At 35.8% G+C, this 18,414-nt stretch overlaps 2 protein-coding genes across 4 annotated transcripts in view; one reads left to right on the top strand and one right to left on the bottom strand.

Moving 5' to 3' along the window:
- Window positions 1-18,414, top strand: part of LOC108290011 (tetratricopeptide repeat protein 28-like) — a 358,528-nt gene that overhangs the window by 167,109 nt on the left and 173,005 nt on the right. The gene's annotated exons all lie outside the window — the stretch shown is intronic.
- Window positions 4,000-5,742, bottom strand: LOC108290010 (polypeptide N-acetylgalactosaminyltransferase 1-like). The gene is given in 2 exon segments (XM_037731779.1): window positions 4,000-4,800; window positions 4,803-5,742. Coding segments are annotated over 2 exon segments (1,494 nt in total). The 5' UTR covers window positions 5,515-5,742; the 3' UTR covers window positions 4,000-4,018.

Below are 18,414 nucleotides of genomic sequence, written 5' to 3'. Positions count from 1 at the left end.
TTTATTTTTTGTACAGCTTTATGAAACTCAGGTTATCAGGAATCATGCAGAAGATTGTTACTGCTAATAAATAGAAATCATTACTGCTAATGAAAATTATGGGATTGCTGTGATAGTGAATTGTCTATTATAAATGTTAAGGTTTCTGCATATTGCAGCCTTTAATGTAATTAGCTATGTCCTAGCAAGATTGAATATTATTCAAAGGATTAAACTAATCTGAATATTAAGGATAAAGTAGACCTAGATTAGACTGGTTTTACTGTTACTATTTTGTAATCATTTTCTCATTGTAATTATGGATCCTTGTATAAGAAAAATATTTTCGAAAGATTATGTACTCAACATCATCTTTGAATTTTTCACTTCCTGTTTTGTTAGTAAAATGAATAAAGCCATCTAGGCATAAGGGTTAAAACAAATGATCTTAATACATTAATGTATCTGATTAATACCTGCTGTAAGGTAGGTGAACCTTGAACACAGCATTCTAGGTGAAAGAAGCTAGACACAGAAGAGCACATATTGTGTAACTCAGTTTATATGAGATGTTCACAACTGGCAAATTTGTAGAGATGGAACATAGATTAGTGGCTTTCAGGAGTTTGGGGTGGGAGGAAATGGTGAATGACTGCTGATGGATGTGGAGCTTCTTTTGGGGGTGATAAATTCTAATACTGATTGTAGTGATAGATGTACAATTCTGTGAATATACTAAAATCTCTGAGTTGTATAAAAGGGTGAATTTATGGTGTGTGAATTATATTTCAATGAAGTTATTCAAATTCTAGTGTTCTATAGCACTGTAAGATGACTGTAGTTAACAATACTATATAATTTCAAATAGCTGGAAGTAGTATAGTGACTGTTCACAAAGAAATGAAAGATGTTTGAGATGATGGATATGCTGATTACCCCAGTCTGATCACTATACATTATATGTATTGCAACATCACTGCGTACCCCACAAATATGAACAGTTTTTTATGTATCAGTTTTAATAACTCTACAAATAAATACTAAAAGGTAAAAAATTATAGTGTTGGATTAGCTTATAGTTTACCCAATAAGCTAATGTAGACCTGCAGTCTATGCTATCTTAATTCATATATTCAAAATAGTTTATCTCAACTATATGCTATCTTCACACAATGTTTTAATTCACACCCTATTTTTTCAAGACAGGAGTAGCGCTTTTGTGTTTCATTTTATTTTTAGGCCCTAGTAATCTCTCTATATGATATACTTCAGTAAATGTTCATTTAATGACGATGACCATTAGTTTACTGTATTGTGAAAATCTGCATTTTTTTCCCCAGGGGAAAAAGGTATTTTCTTGTTGTAATAGAAATAGTAATTGTATGGTGAGACTAAGAGGCTGTCAACTTGTCTACATGCCCTGAGAAAGGTAGCAAACTTTAGTCAATAGACTTGTTAAATGAAGGATGTGAAAATTACATCGTTTTATGATAATTCTTATTTTTTCATGGTTAAAGTACCAAAGTATGCTTTTTTTTTTTAGATATTTGAAACCATTGAAACATCCTGAAATTTCTTATTTATTTTCACAGTCACCTATTCCTGACCAGTAATCTTGCAAGTAAGAGAGAAAACATTTATTGAATACATTTATTATTTTATTTTATTTTTCTAGAGATGGGATCGATCTCTGTTACCCAGGCTGAGTGTAGTGGTGCAGTCACGGCTTACTGCAGCTTCAACTTCCCAGGCTCAAACAGTCCCCCATCCTCAGCCTCCCTAGTAGCTGGGACCACAGGCATATGGCACTACACTTGGGTAATTTTTAAAAAAGATTTTTGTAGCAATGGGGTCTTACTGTTTTGCCCAGACTGGTCTCAAATTCCTGGGCTCAACCAATCCTCTCACCTCAGCCTCCTGAAATGCTACTGTACTCAGTAAATAAATTTAGTTATGAATAAATTGTCAATATATTGGCCCAGTAAAGAAAGGAACTACATTTCTTATAGAAGTTCACAACTGGAACTGCCCATATGGTAAATAAATAAGAATGAACTCCTACAAAGTGTATGCTTACTTGGGAATATTGTAGGGACTTTCCCAGGGGGGCCCTTTGGGACCCAGAATCGTGATTAGATGCTCTAATATGCTCATGTTCTCTCAGATAAAAAGTTAGTTCTGAACAAATAGGACTTTTATAATCTAATCATTTTACTGTGAAACCAAGGGAGCCTCTTTGGGTAAACATTAAGTATCATTTCAAGTGAAACCTGGATTTAGGTTATATCAAAATATGGGAGAAACAAAGGATTAACATATGGGCTTTTCCTTGAAGATTCTCTCCTTGTTCTTATTTATGTCTTGTTTAGGGAGTACTCCAAAATAGTTTATCTCAACTTATATTTGAAAACATTTTAGGCTGTATTTGAGATTTCATAATTTAAATTTTTCTACTTTGTCACTTGTGTAAGGAAAAAGAAAACAAAGTGAACTGCATTTGTTATATTCATGGCTGCTAAAATGTTCCTAGCTAGGAGTCTAAGACTGTTACCTCCATAGTGTTGAACCTTATTGTGGTTGATTTGTTCTTTGTTTTATTAAAGGGAGATAGGCTCCTGGTTTGAGGAAAATTACCACAAATTTCTACCACCACCACTTCCCACCTAGTTTGCCTTTCTTTCTTTTTTTTTTTTTTTTAAAACCAAAGGCTTAGGTCAATATACTATTTTGTTGACAACAGCCGGTTTAAGATGGAGTGTTAATCATCCTTCTGTGGAAATCTTGGCTACTCTGTTATTGGAAATTTGTGTCTTTATAGACTTTAGCCCTCCTACATGTTACTCAGCACCCACTCTTTCTTCTCTTCTTTTGCTAATTGTTCCAACTTCAACATTACCATTAAAATTATAGTTTATTAATTGAAAATTATATGAATTTGGAGTCTAAAGTAAAATATTCAACTTGACTTTTAAAAAGCAACCACCCTCAGCCCTAATCCTTTTTTTTCTTTTTTAAGTGGAATCATAAACAAAGAACTGAAGATTTATTGCTGTGAAAACAAATCTGTGGTACAGTAGTATGAATCCTGGGTATTAAGCAAAATCAGGTGGGTCAAGAAGTTGAAAATGATAAGAAATTTGTGTGTGTGTATGTGCACTCATAAATCTGTAAGCCAGTTGACCCAAGAACAACTGAAACACTTGTTCAGTTGAGACTGGACATTATGTTAAATTCCGAAGGCAATTAAAAATTACAATTCCAAATTTCAGCCCAGAAACCAAACAAAACAAAAACTGTAGAGAGAAATTAAAACTATATTCAAAGAGTTTTTTTTTTCAGCTCAATTTCAGCACCCCAAGGAAAATAAAAGCATCCATGACTCTCACAGATGAAAATAAAATGAATGTCATAGGAATCAGTTATTTTTCCCCACTGAGGTATAAAATCTATATAGAAATTTGATACTATACTATAACAAATTGTACTTCTCATAGTTCTGTTTTAATTTCCTTTAAACCCTGTTTAATATAGTTTGTTGTTGTTGTTGTTGTAAAAATCTTGTTTTCATGGTTCTGTGTCTGGTTCCAGTTCATTTATTTCAATATCAATATTTAATATACTGGCTACCAGTTCTAATCAGGAAAGAAAATCTTGGAAATCTCTTCATTATGGCAGCACATTCAGCAGAAATTACTGATGTGCGAGCAAACCATAAAAGGTACAGTTCTCCAGAAAGCATATTTTGTTGACTTTTTTCATTGTCTCAGTATTCTTTAGCATGATTTTCAGAGAAAGACTCTCAATCTTGTAAACATCAGTGTGCGCAGTCTCATTACTATGCAGTTTCACGTCAGTGGACAGGAAGGCTGGTTCACAGCTAGCGAAAAGCTAGAGAAGTTTAAGTTTTAATGGCTGATAAACCTTACAACCAGGAGAAGGAAAGCACTTTTCCTTTTTTGCTACTTAAGAATGTGGCAGAAATGTATGCTGAGGTAGCCCAGTCAATCCTTATTTTTTTCATTTTTTTGTAAATTTGGTCTCAGAATATTTCTGGCAGGGTGATGTTTCGAAGAAGCCACTGCTGGGACCGACTTCCATTGCAGTCTCTAATGCTGGGCACCTGGCTATCCTCTTCTGTAGCTTTATCCAGGCACTGATTACTGTTCACAGGCTGCAGGGTTAATTTCACTGGGTCATACTCCCACAGTTGGTTGCCTTTTAGGTGGTGGCATTTGAGCATTGTAACTGGGCCATTAAGTTTGGAGACATCCAAGCAAAGGTCATCTGTTCTAATTTCTTTGTTGGCAGTGTAAGAGAAAACCTGATTACCCTCCATACCATGGCAATTAAAAATTCCAACTTTTTCATTTTCTTTTCTGGCCATGTTATCTAGACACTGATTTGTTTCCACGTTTCGTATCTCTCCCAATGAGAAATAGTGACGTGGAATTTGAGAATCAGGGTAAATATTTTCTAGGTACCAAGAAAAAGGTGTGCATTGTAGTTTGTGTCTTAGACCAACTCTTGATGATATATCTCCATAACCTACCTTTGTAACACCTGGAGAAATTACATAGAAGAAATTCTTGAATTCATCCATCCACACTTCTGCAAGTCGTCTGTTATTTTTATTGATAATCTGCCCTGTACCTCCTGGAAACGTGTAAGGTGTCGCTTTCCGAAACACATATCCAACATGTGAGCATGTAACAATTTCCAAAGTTCCTCCACACTGCCAAATCCTAAACAAAATTTCTAGGTTTTCTCCTCCCCAAATGTCCATTCCAGCATCATATGTTCCAATTTTCTGAAAGTAATCTGTATCGAATAAAGGCCTCCTGCCATGGTAGGTGTTCTGACAGGAAGAGTCCGATCACTTTTCCTTCTGTCCATTTCTCTTTGGGGAACAGGATACCAGCGAAAATTGAGCGTCCAGTTGAACCCGCCATAGGTCATATCAGAGCCTGCCATGTACTCAAAAGTATCATCGCTGATCACATCAATGATAGGACACACCACTGTTTTCCTGTCATGTTTGATCCTGGCCAAGAGAGGCTCTAGCCATCCCACTGTACACTCACAATGAGCATCCAGGAAGGTGATCACTTGGCCTTTAGAAACAGCAGCTCCTTTTAATCTAGCTCTGATCAATCCAGAACGTTGTTCCATTCAAATTACATGAACTGGTACTTTTAGTTTTTTCACATAACTCTCTAAAGGCCTTTTCAAAAAGTCTCTTTCACTGGCATTGTCTACTAGAACAATTTCTTCTATCATGTTTCTTGGTGAGCGATTAATGACACTATGGACAGTTCGCAGAAGTGTGCTTCAAGCCTCATTGTGGAAAACAATCACCACACTTGTTGTAGGAAGATTATCTGGATACACCTTTGTTTTACACCCTTCTAACCTAACATCTGGTAAAGATCTGTTGAGTGCAATCATCTCACTTGCCATTAAATTGAACTGATTGATTTTAAACATCTCTTTCATCTTTTCTTGATCCTCTTTAGGAATGACGACTGGTTTCCCCATTTCTCCAGGACCTTCATGAGTCAGCCCTAATCCTTACTTTCTCCCAGGAGCAAACATTTTTCAACCCTTGTTGCTTGTTCTGTTTGAATTATAATGTTACTGATTTTTCAATTTTAGCAATTATCTATTGATTTTTACTTACTGAAGTTTAAAATTTAAGTAATACCTCTTGCCTCTAACACCTACCTGTGTATTTCTGATCTCCTAGCCTCGCACTGTAGTTTTATTGTAATTTTGGTCAGATGAGTGCTTCTCAGTTCTGGCTGTACGTTAGAATCACTAGGAAACTTGAGTGAACAAATCTAGGTACCTAAGACTCAACCTCACAGATTCTGCTTCATGTGTTTTAGGGAGGACCTTGGGTATCTATGTTTTTTAAAAAAGTTTTCATTTGCTTCTAATGTGCAGCCCGGTTTGAGAACCGCTGAGTAAATAATAAATAAATCAGCATTTATTATGACTGTGTAAATGCTTTTCATAGCTCAGCTATGTCGTAAGTCATTACTTTTCCTTTCTTGCTCATATTTTCCCCCTGGTGTTAAGAAATAATTTATTTTTTATTTAGTTTTCTATATACCTTTTTATACATTCATTAAAAGTATGTTGAACTTCTGTGTTAGGCATATAGCTGTGAACAAGCAGATTAAAATTTTCCTTGTTCTCCTAAAGTGTAAGGGGGGGAGATGTACAGTAAACTAAATAAATAAAGTACATAATATGTTAGATGTCATTAAGTTCTGTGGAGAATAATAAAGCAAGAAATAAGAAAAAGGAATATTGGAAGTAGGATGAGGTTATAATTTCAAATAGGATCATTAGGGAGGACTTCATCAAGAAGATGATATTTAAGTAAAAGCTTGAAGGCTGTGAAAGAGTCACGCAGATAATCTGGGGGTAAGGGTGTTCTCATCAGTGGGATTCATAAGTGCAATGGCTTGAGGTGGGATCCTGCCTTGTGTTCTTGAGTAGACAGAGGCAGTGTGTCTGGAGCAAGTGAGGAGGACCAAGGGTTAGATTGGGTAAGACCATAGGAGGCTATTGTCACGATGTTGGCTTTCATTTGCAGCTAGATGAGAATTCTTTATAGTCTTCTAAGCAGAGGAGTGACTTTATCTGACTTAGGGTTTAAAAGGATTTCTCTGGCTTCTGCTTGGAGAATAGACGGGAGAAGGCATTGGCAGAATAAGGAGCCTGTTGGTAGGCTAAGACAGAACTTACACAAGATAGGATCATGACTTGGACAAGGGTGGTAATAAGCAGTGGCATTGGCGAAAAGTGGTCAGGTTCTGGGAAATTTTTTTTTTTTTTTTTTTTTTAGCTACCATATTAACTAATTGGAAAAATTTTTAAACGTAGAACCAACAGGATTTTCTGATGGATTGGATATGGTGTGTGAGAGCAAAAGAGGGGTCAGTGGCGACTCCAAGGTTTTTGGTATGAACAATTGGAGGAATGGACTTTTAGCTAACTAAAATGGTGCAAAGACTGCCAGGGGAGCAGATGTTTTTTGTACGATAAAGAGATCTGGAGCTTCATTTTGGACATGTTAAGCTTAAGATATTTATTAGACACCTAAGGGAAGAGGTTGGATATAGCAATCTGGAGTTTAGGGAGACGCCAAGGCTAGAGATAGGCATTTATAGATTCATATAAAGTGAATAAACACAAATGAATGGAGTATAAATGGTAAAGGGGCCCAAGGACTGAAACCTGGAATACTCATATGGAAAGAGATTGGGGAAATGAGGATTCAGCAAAAGAAACTGAGAAAGACCAAGCAGTGATGTAGGAGGAAAACCAGGAAAGCTTGGTGTCCTGGAAGCCAAGTGAAACTATGTTTTGAGGAGGGAGTGATCAGCCTATAAGATGCAGCTAATGGATTAAGTTAATTTGAGAACTGAGGATTGAATATTGGATTTAGCAGTATGGAGCTTATGAATGGCCTTGATGGGATCAGATTTGGTGGAGCGGTGGGGTGAAAGTCTGTTTGGTATGCATTTAAAAGATGACAGGAAGAGACAATTGGAGATGAGGAGTATATTATGAATCAAATTTTCCAAATCTCCCCAGTTGTGTTAAACTCATATTAATATGTTCAAACACAAGAGGCATTTGAACAAATTTGTCTTCTTGAAGAAATCTCTCTGGGCTGGAGCCTTCTGATCTGCTCCAATTTGAATGAATTATTTCCACAGCTATTGTCCTAAGATCTTTATTTTCCGTCAGGCAAGGAATACCTTTCATGACCTTATATTTAATTCAGTATTTTTGGTATCCCATATTTTCTTTATTGTTTTTGAGTTACATATTCTTCAGCAGTTTTGTGAGAAAGGGAGCATGAGAAGAAAAACCTTAAAACCTTGTATGTCTCAGAATGTCTTTATTTTACTCTAACGAGAGATGAATAGTTTGAATGGTTATAGTACTCGAGGTTGGGAATAATTTTCCCCTCTCAATTTTGGAGGAACTTATTTAGCCATTGTCCTGTTCTCTTTTTGCTGTTGAGATTTCTGATGCAATTTTAAATCTTGATCCTTTATATGAAAACCTTAGTTCTGGAAGCTTATAGAATCTTCTTTGTCTCCAATGTTCTGAAATGTAACAGTATGCTCTAGGGAGGCTCTATTTTCATCATTTGTGCAGGTTACTTAATGGACAACTTCCAATCTAAAAACTCATGTTGTTTTGTTTAGGAAAATTTCTTTGAATGAGTTCTTTAATGATTTCATTTTCTGTTTTCTGATTTCCTTGAACTATTTTTATTCAGATATTGAATATCAGGAGCTAATTTTCCTATACTTCCCTCATTTTCCACCTCTCTTGTTACTTAATCTGTTTTCTGCAACATTTCTTCAATTTTAATATTCAACCAGAAATCTTCTGGTTAGTTGTTTCATTTCTATCTTTTTATTTCTAAAATTTTTGCTGTCTGATTATTCCTTTTTTTTGCTAGTATCCTGTTCTTGTTTCATCAATACAATATTTTCCCATCTTTCTGAGGGTATTGTAATTGCTTTGAAATTTTATTCTTCTTGAGTCAGTTTGTTTTTGTTTCTTTTCCTTTCCTCTCCCCTTCCCCCATCCTTTCCTCTTCCTTTTCTTTCCTCCCTGTATTTTAAACCTGTGTTTTTTTTATAAACATATGCATTGCTTTGTTAAAAGATAAACTGAGATTTATTAGAATTTTAGAGTTTGAGCATGAGTTTGACAATTCGTGAATTATGCAGAGTCAGAATGCAATCAGTTCAGGCCTTCACAAAAAGGTCATGAGGGGAAGCCTTTTCTAGGGTGAACAAGGAAGCAAGGCAAATAATTGATTCGTGGGAAGTCTCTAGTGAAGGGTTAGTTGGCAGTTTCTGATTGGTTAAGCTTAAGTGGTGGAAAGTCCCTAGTGAGGTGCAGTTGACAGTTTTTAATTGGCCTAGACTATGACAGTTTACATTGAGTTGAGTTTTGGCATGTGTAAGTAGGAACCCAGGATGCTGGAACCATCTTAGATTGATGGCCTTCCAATTAATTATTGTAACAGCTCAAATGTCAGATGATTCTTGCCTAATATTTAAGAGTGGAGTACATGCTGGTACTGTTTCTTGGTGTCTTCACCGTAGGGTGAATGGCTGGGCTGTTAGTAGGAATTCCTGATGTCAGTCTCTTTAGATTTTTCCTCTTGTGTTCATCAGATTATTTGGCGAGGATTATTTCAATTTCTGGCCCAAAGGGTAGTCTTCTGCCTGCTAACCCTGGTGAAGTCAAGTTGGAAAAGGAGGTTGTAAAAGACTTTCAACATTTATTAAGTAAACTTTCAATTAATTCCCATTTTCATGATTATCTTACAGTTAACTGTTGTTGTGTTCTTTATATCAGAGACCCTCTCTTTTAACTTCTCCAGAGGATAAATCTTTGGCATCTTCTGCTGCAATAGGGAGAGCAGATATTATATAGTTCGAAAATACTAGCTACTTTTTAAGCTTTTCATCATGAAAATTTCAAGCATATTTTGAAGTACAGAGAGATAGGTATAGAGACAACAGTTCCCAAGTACAATTACTGACTCAAGGCCGGTTTTGTTTTATCTATTATTTTGAAGCAATCCCAGACATCACTATTTAATTCATAAATGTATATCTCTAAAGGAAAAAGTCATTTTTGTAGAACAAAGGCCATACGGCTGCATCATTGTCACACCTAAATATAATTAACAGTCATTTCTTAGTATTATTGGATAGTTTAATCAGTGTTCAGATTTCCCTGATTGTCTCATTAATGCTTCTTCATTCTTACCCCACAGTGTGTTTGACTCAGAATCGAAATTAAGATCCTTGTTTTGGTTGCTTTGTCTCTTAAATTTTACAGTATCTTTCCCTCTTTCTTTCTCTTTCCCTTCGAAAATTACTTATTGAAGAAACAGGATCAATTACGTGGTTTTTCACTGTTTGGACTTTGCTGACTGCATCCTTATGGTGCCATTTAATATGTTTAATGTGTCCCTTCTATTTCCTAAAAACTGATAGTGAGATTAGATGATTTGTCAGAATTATGATTGCATTATTTTGGGCTGGGGGCAGAGGGAGAGCAACATTGTCTCAGAAGTATTGTACTTCTATCATGAGGCACTAATACCTTGTTTTTACCTTCTGTGATGTTAGTTGCCACTGATGACCATTGCCTAGATCCTAAAATTAATTTGGGTTTGCAAAATAAAGATATTCTTATTACTTCATTCCATCCACATTTGTTAGATGGAAAACATCTACAAAACAGTGTCACCAACTGTTTGGTTACTTGTGATGTGATTCCTGTAGAAAGACAGGATTTTTTTCCCCTTATTTTCCTGTTTTTACAGAAATGAATTGGTTTCTTTACGTCCTTCAAAGGGGAGCAGTGCTTTTTAAAATTAAATTATTATTATTAATTTTTGAGATGCAGTCTCGCTGTGTCGCTCAGGCTGGAGTTCAGTGATGTGGTCTTGGCTCACTGCAACCTCCGTCTCCTAGGTTCAAGTGATTCTCCTACCTCAGCCTCCTGAGTAGCTGGGATTATAGGTGCCCACCACCATGCCTGGCTAATTTTTGTATTTTTTGTAGAGACAGGGTCTCACCATGTTGGCCAAGCTGGTTTTGAACTCCGGAACTCAAATGATCCACCTGCCTTGGCCTCCAAAGTACTGAGATTACAGGTGTGGGCCACTGCACCCAGCCAAAACTTATTTTTTTAGTGTCATGAACCCTTGGACTTAAATGGATTTGGTGTGTCAGTCTATTGTCCTTTTCAGTGTTCAATCTCTGGGCCATTAAGCCTCTTTAAGTTGACTTCTGAGTCATTTTAATGTGACTCCACTGGTCTTTGAAAACTGTCTTACTTTTTGGAATGACAAGATGTTTTGGGAACATTTTATATATTTTCTGCTTCAGACCTGGAATCAATTATTCCTTAGAGGAATTTTGTTCATTTTTGGAGAAAGGAAACTTAGAGACCACAGTCTATATGCTAAGGGGTAATTGATTCTTAAATAGACTTTAAAGCAACCCTATTTTTAGCCCTATCTCCTCATCTTTTTTTAGAGGCACTTGGTATTGCCACTTTCTGAAAATTTAGGAGATCCTTAAATGTGGATTGGTTGTTTCTTAGCTTTCTCCTTTGTTGATTTAACTTTCTTGAATCTGCTTAGTATATTATCACTCGTTCATTGACTTTATAGCTTCCAAAATTGCCCCTTTTTCCATTCCTGTTTTTTGTTTTTTGGTCCTTGTGGGTGTATGACATTAAATAAAATGTCTCATTTTAGTTTTAGAGTTAGTGCTAAATACTTTGTTTAATTTGTTAGCTTTCATTGTTATCTTTAACTAGAAGCCTTCTATTCATTAACTTCTTATGAGCAACACTTTGGCTATCTTGATTTCACTTTCTTCAGAGAATCTTTTAAACTATTTCTTAAACCAAAGCAGTGCTCTCTTGAAGAAAAACTCTCCAAAAGTATCTTTTGTCATCTAACTTTGGTAAGAAGAGGAAGAGAGGGAAAGAGATGCGATGGAGAGAAGCAAGTGGGCAATAAGGAATGACAAAGTTGAAGATTTCATAGATCATTCCTAAGCTTAAAGTCTTGATAGTTTTATTTTTCCCCCAAAAAACTTCTCAAATAAACCAACTTCTTGACTATCCCAACACTTCTTTAATAAACAGCTTAAAATACTGTATGATTGACTTAGGCTTTAGGCAAAGAGCATTTCTAGTGTTAAAAGAGGAATTTTTTAAGTGTGTAGTATATAATGGTGATTTTTATTTGACTTCTATCTATTGTGGTATAACAGCCATTTTTTTCTCTGACAAGAGAAATACTAAGTTAGTGGGGTAAATTGCTTAGAAGACAACTGCACCATTTACTCAATTAATAAGGGAGCCTAAGATCTAGAAATAGTGAATGCCTGAGGCTGTCGTCAAGCCTACACTTGAGACCATCCTGTGGTTCTCAGTTAAAGCTTAGCAGTGGAATTGTTATATAAACTTTCAACTGCATTCAGTTCAGCATTAATTTGTTTATCTTACTATTTGAATAGCCCAAATAACTGTGTGTGGTGGCCTTTAGTTCTGTCCACCAGTATTTCTGGTTCTTCTCATTCTGGGCACATGGTAGGCTTGTACTTCTCTACTCTCTTGAAAAAAATTTGTTTTTTGTTCTGTCTCTTGCTCATAGTGGCTTGTTTCCTTACATGGTTTAGTGATTTTAAAAAATACCAAATACGTATTTAGTTGAGCTTAATTTGTGAGAATCCTAATGGCCTAAATTGAAGATTATTTCACGGAGGATTTGCACTGATTTCTGTCAGAAGCCGGGGATCTATACACCTGAGACCACTTTAGCACCATTTAAAAGTCTTGCCTTAATATGTGTGGAGTTGGGTTGTTTATCATTCTGATCTTCCAGGTTTAGTTTCTCTGTGCCCCCTACTCTTACAGCTCACTGTTGTTTTTTACACCCTTAGAACTTTCCGTTATCTACAAGCCCAGAAATATATTAAAATGCTTTTTAATAGCATATCGTGGATCTAGTTGTATAATAGAGCAAAAGTCTTGTTTTTTTTTCTGCTGTAAGAAAAAGTTCTAGAAAACAAATTCCTGAGAATATTAAGAAGCATCGTATATACTTGCAGTATTCATAGAACGCAGGTTTACCAAAGGTTTAGCATGTCTTCTTGTAACTGCCTCGAGCTTGGCTACTCACTGCTTAAAGGCCAGAACATGAGAAGTGAGGTGTGGTGAAAGGAAAGCAACTTTATTCAAATGCTAGCAGCTGGGGAATGGCTAGGCACATTCCCTTCAAAGTCCATTTCAGCTTTTTGGGCTGAGTGATGGGTTTTAGTAAGGAAAACTTAGTGTGGGAAGTATGCAGGAGTGGTGCTGACGTGGGCAGGTCAACATTTATTGTTCAGAAACACGTAGACTATCTTGAGTAACCTCCTGTCTGGAGGTCCGGCTGGTACCGTCTTGACTACTTCTTGGTAGTGGTGGGCTAATTGTTCATAACTCCGCCAAAGCTGGAGGATTCGCAGCTGGTTCTCTATGCCTGGCTTGTTTCAAAATTAGCTCCTGGAATTTCTAAGCAAGCACATAATTAGATAAGCGAGCACTGTGCTTAGGAGTGTCTGGTGGGAAAGGAGGGAAAACAAAGTTTTAAAGTATGTTTCAAGGTTAAAAGCAAGAAAGGAAAAAATATGTTTCAAAGTGCATTTTGAATGTGTTTTGGTTACATTATCTCGCCTAATCTCCATAGCAATAAAATATACAACCTTTTTCAAAAGGTAGGTATGTTTGCCATTAAATTTGTCATTTCCAAAAATGAGAACTTGGCTTTATAAGTCATAATTGGAGGATATTTTGATATTAGTACTTATTAGTATCTCATTTGTTGTGTTTGACTTAAATATTTTCATGCAGAAACATACAATATGCTTACAGTGGATGAAAAAATATAAAATTATATCTCATGTTATAATTATGTCATATATCTGTATGTTAAGCATTAGAAATTGACATGGCAAAAATAAAAATAGAGTTAGAGATTGTGGAAGTCTTACTCATTTTATCCTAGTGTTATTCTTATGATTTTGTACAGTTAATGAAATATACACAAAATGTATTAAATGAGCATTAATACCTCAGTTTTTATTAAAAATTTATTAATTTTATAGTTTTAATTAAATCTGTTAATATATTTATACAGAGAAGTCTAAGATATGTATGTTTATGTATATATTTATATATCGAACCCTCAACCACAATTATCTCTGGGTGATAAGATTTCAAGGGATTAAAAAAAAATGTATTCATTATGATATTTTCATAATATCCAGTTTTATAAACAAAGATAATTTATTAATTTTATGATTGTTAAAAAATGATAAAGCTATTTTCATTTTGGAAAAAAAGTCCCATGTGCTATAAAAACTAGATTTTGATTTAAAAATTTATCTTTTTGTAGGGCTGAAGGGGAAAAATGCTTATGTCCAAAGGAAAAAAAAAATTCACCATCCATCTTTTTATACGTCTTACCTGTGTGGTGGAAGTACCTAAAAATTGAGGACTGCATCCACTCAGTTGCTTAACTAATTGTTGAGTGAGAGGATCATTTGGCATCAGAAGGTCTCATAGTATACTCAGATTTTTTGATCATTTAACAGTAAATCTCAAACATTTAAATATTTGCTTGAGTTATGTACATTATTAGAGAGATTAGTATTTATTAAGGAAAGAGCTGGGTACTTTATATGCCTGGTATTTAGTGTTATAATGATCTTTAATCTCACAATGACCCTGGTATATCTTATTTTATACATATGTGAAAATGGAGTTGCAAGAGATTAAGTAAATGGGGCAGAGACATTTAAAAAGGAAGTGGAAAAGTCACAATTTAAACCTAGTGCTGAATAATTTGAAAGGCTTTGCTCTGTCCGTGTTACAATGTGGCCTCCCATGAAGAGTAGACCCATCCTGCTGTTTGTCTTACTTGACTTTTCTCTGTATTTATACCATTTTCATTTGGCACTTGGTTATTTCAACAAAGAAAGGTATTGAAAAATACACATGAAAGTTGATTAGTTACAATTCTCTTAAGATTTTAAGGACACCCCCCACCACACACACACACACACACACACACACACACACACACACACACTTTTGGCAGTCTGCAAATGGTTAAATTTGATGAAATACTAATGAAGAATTACAGAGTTATTTGTTTGACTTTGCCACTTGGGACATTTGGCAAATGAGACAATTCATCTCAGTGTGCAGCTAGTCTCATTTTTTAAAGAAAATTAATTAATGCAGTTTGTCTTCCTTCCATATCTCTGATTATAGTCCTTTTATTATACCTTCACTTTTCTGCTTTACTCTTCTTCTCTGGAAATATCTGTTTTTCAAGCCTTCCTTATTTCTTCCAACCTAATGAGTAAAAGCAATATTCTTTAGTGTGAGAATGTATTTGTAATTTTAGTATATTTTAGACAAGACAAAGTCACTTACACAATATCCCACAGGAAGAAAATTCCTAGGAATTTCACAGGCACCAGTGCCCTTTTTAAAATGATATAATCAATTTTCCCTTATAATTGTCTGTATTACTCTTTGTCTTCTTTTGGGCAATATGGGTTAGTACTGTTTATTTCTTACCAAGATTTTCTTCTAGCACAATAGCTCCTTACTTAAATTTATCAACATCATAATGTTGCTCTTAATACCTTTATATATATTTTTTTTTTGAGACGGAGTTTCACTCATGTTACCCAGGCTGGACTGCAATGGCACGATCTCGGCTCACCGCAACCTCCGCCTCCTGGGTTCAGGCAATTCGCCAGCCTCAGCCTCCTGAGTAGCTGGGATTATAGGCACGCGCCACCATGCCCAGCTGATTTTTTGTATTTTTAGTAGAGACGGGGTTTCACCATGTTGACCAGGATGGTCTCAATCTCTTGACCTCGTGATCCACGCGCCTCGGCCTCCCAAAGTGCTGGGATTGCAGGCTTGAGCCACCGCGCCCGGCCAATACCTTTATATTTTTTAAAATAATAATACCTGTGATTTTGGAGCCATATTTGAGTGATTTTTGAAGAACAGGGAATTCTTTTCTATAATTTTAACAATTACAACCAGAAATGCAGTTTCTTTTCAGGAAATGGCTTGAGCAGTTTGTTACTTGATCTTTGTGAATATATTTTTCTCCATTTTCAGTGTGGACTTCCCATTTTAAAGGTAGAATGACTACATACTGATTTTCTTTCCATTTGATATTCATCTGAAAAAGTAGGATTTTAGAAAATCTGGCTTTTAAATCACTTTTAACATTTTTTCCCTACCCCACAGACCCAGCAAGGAATCACTTTAAAAAGAATAAGATTGTTATCAATCATCTCTCATACCAGTCCTGCATAAAATTTTTTTAATCATGCTGGTGAGAACATGGAGAATTGGCATGAATCTATTTAAAGCCAACTGAATGACAAATGATATGGAAAATAAAGGATAGAAGTGAAGTAGGAATTAGGCAAATACCTATGTTAAGATAGCAATTTATGTATTTATATTAAGATTAAAGAAAGGCAACATAAAATCACTGTCATAGATTACTCTGGTCACAACCTTTTAAAAAGTATTGACTCGGCTGGGGCGGTGGCTCACGCCTGTAATCCCAGCACTTTGGGAGGCCAAGGCGGGTGGATCGTGAGGTCAGGAGATCGAGACCATCCTGGCCATGGTGAAACTTCATCTCTACTAAAATACAAAAAAATTAGCCAGGCATGGTGGCACGTGCCTGTAGTCCCAGCTACTCAGAAGGCTGAGGCAGGGTAATCGCTTGAATCCGGGAGATGGAGGTTGCAGTGAGCCTAGATTGTGCAACTGCACTCCAGCCTGGCAAAAGAACAAGACTCCGTCTCAAAAAAAAAAAGAATTGACTCTATGTAGATTACAGAAATATTATTTCATTATTTGTCCCTGTGATAGTTGATATCTGGCAGTTGAAGGGATAGTAATCTTTAAAATGAAATAACCCTGTCATAATATCATGGCAGAAAATTGACAAGATAGTAAAAATATACTGGACTTTGAGGACCATTCTAGGGGGAGCAGTTTACAGATACTTTTAAGAGGGAGATTTACAGTTGCTATGCTATTTGGTATAGTTCATGTCAAGCTGAGGAGACAGATGAGGCATATCAATCATGTTTGAGGATTCTAGAGATAACCCAGAAGAGTCTTCACACTTCAGAGAATAGTTACAAGATTGATTAGCTATTCTTTTCAAATTCTCCTTACTTATTCCTCTTATTTCACACTTTGAATTATTTCATTGTAAGTCTATGTAGTTTTGTCATTCTAGGTTCTTTTAGGGTTGGAGTTATGCAGGGTTTTCCTTGTTGGCCCGGTTTGAGTTTAGTGTCCATGAGAGAGAGAGCTTTGGTAGAGGATCTGAGGAGCAAGGAAAGAGACTAATTGTAGAGCTGCACTTAGGGCATGAGTATAGAGGATGTTTTGTTGAGGTTGTCTACCCTGGAGGCTTCCAGGGAGGGATTAGAGGAGCTCTAAATATTAAAAATGACCAACTACCAGGTTTGCCCATTTATACAAATAAATATGGCATTCTGAAGTGATGAAGTTATAAAGCTTTTAATACAAATTTGGGGCCTGGATGTGGTGGCTCATGTCTATAATTCCAGCACTTTGGGAGGCCAGGGTAGGAGGTTGCTTTGAGTACAGGAGTTTGAGACCAGCCTGGGCAAACATGGTGAGACTCCATCTCTACAAAAAATAATTCTTAAAAATTAACCTGGCATGGTAGCATGTGCCTGTAGTCCCAGCTACTGGGGAGGCTGATGTGGGAAGATTACTTGAGCCTGGGAGATCAGGGCTGTACCACTGTATTCAGCCTAGGTGACAGAGCCAGGCCCTTGCTGAAATAAAACAAAAGAAACAAACCCCGAAATGAAAAAATCAAAACAACTTTGGAGGTGATGGGAGATGACTGTAGCAGAGCTTTCAGAGAGTAAGATGAAAGGCTGCTTTTCCATCTTTATGGAGCTGAATTATAAATTATGAAAAATACAACCTTCTTATCTACTTATCAGTTCTGTTTTAAAGTAGTATATACTCAGATTACTTTTGTATCCAAAGCCAAACATTAAAAATTGAGATTCAGAAGAGGTAACTGACTTGCCCAAGGTGATAAAGCAGGAATTAGAACTGATATTCTTAACCCTTAGCCAAGTGTATTTGCTACACATGTGGGGTTTAATACTTTATCTGAGCTATTTATGATTTGCTGGTTACATTCTTTTGGATAATTGATGGTTTGAGATTATAGAGTCCTGACATTCCACAAGATTTTATTTGATTATTACCTGTAACTGTAATCATATTAGAAATGTAGGTCCATTGCCATAGAGTATACTGGTGATCAAGAAAATTCTCCAGATGGGTTTTATTTTATGTTGTACAAAATAAATATAAATAGCAAGCATCTTTATGTAAAGTTACTAGTCTGAATTAACATCCAGAAAAAAATCACAAAGGGAACATTATTCAAACCAGAAAGATGAGAGTGCTTTGGAAATGTCATGAAAGAAATAATGTTTCATTTAAAAAAAAAAGTTTCATTGACTGTTGAGTCAGTATTTAATTATCTCATTTCATACTGCTTAAGTTTCAGAGAGGCCATTCCAGACCACCCTATATAAAATAGTACCTTCTCATTGCTCCCTGTATCCTACTCTGCTTTTTTTTCCCCCATAGCACTTACTGCCATCTGACATGACACTTACATGTCTGTATGCTTCAATATGTAATGCAATTAATGATTTACTTGTTTATTTTTTCACATTAGAATGTAAACTCCATGAGAGCAGAGAC

Source organism: Cebus imitator, unplaced genomic scaffold (genome assembly GCF_001604975.1).
Source record: "Cebus imitator isolate Cc_AM_T3 unplaced genomic scaffold, Cebus_imitator-1.0 Scaffold419, whole genome shotgun sequence".
NCBI classification, from domain to species: domain Eukaryota; kingdom Metazoa; phylum Chordata; class Mammalia; order Primates; family Cebidae; genus Cebus; species Cebus imitator.
Note: the sequence above shows the minus strand (reverse complement) of the source record. Positions and strands in the feature narration are given on the sequence as shown.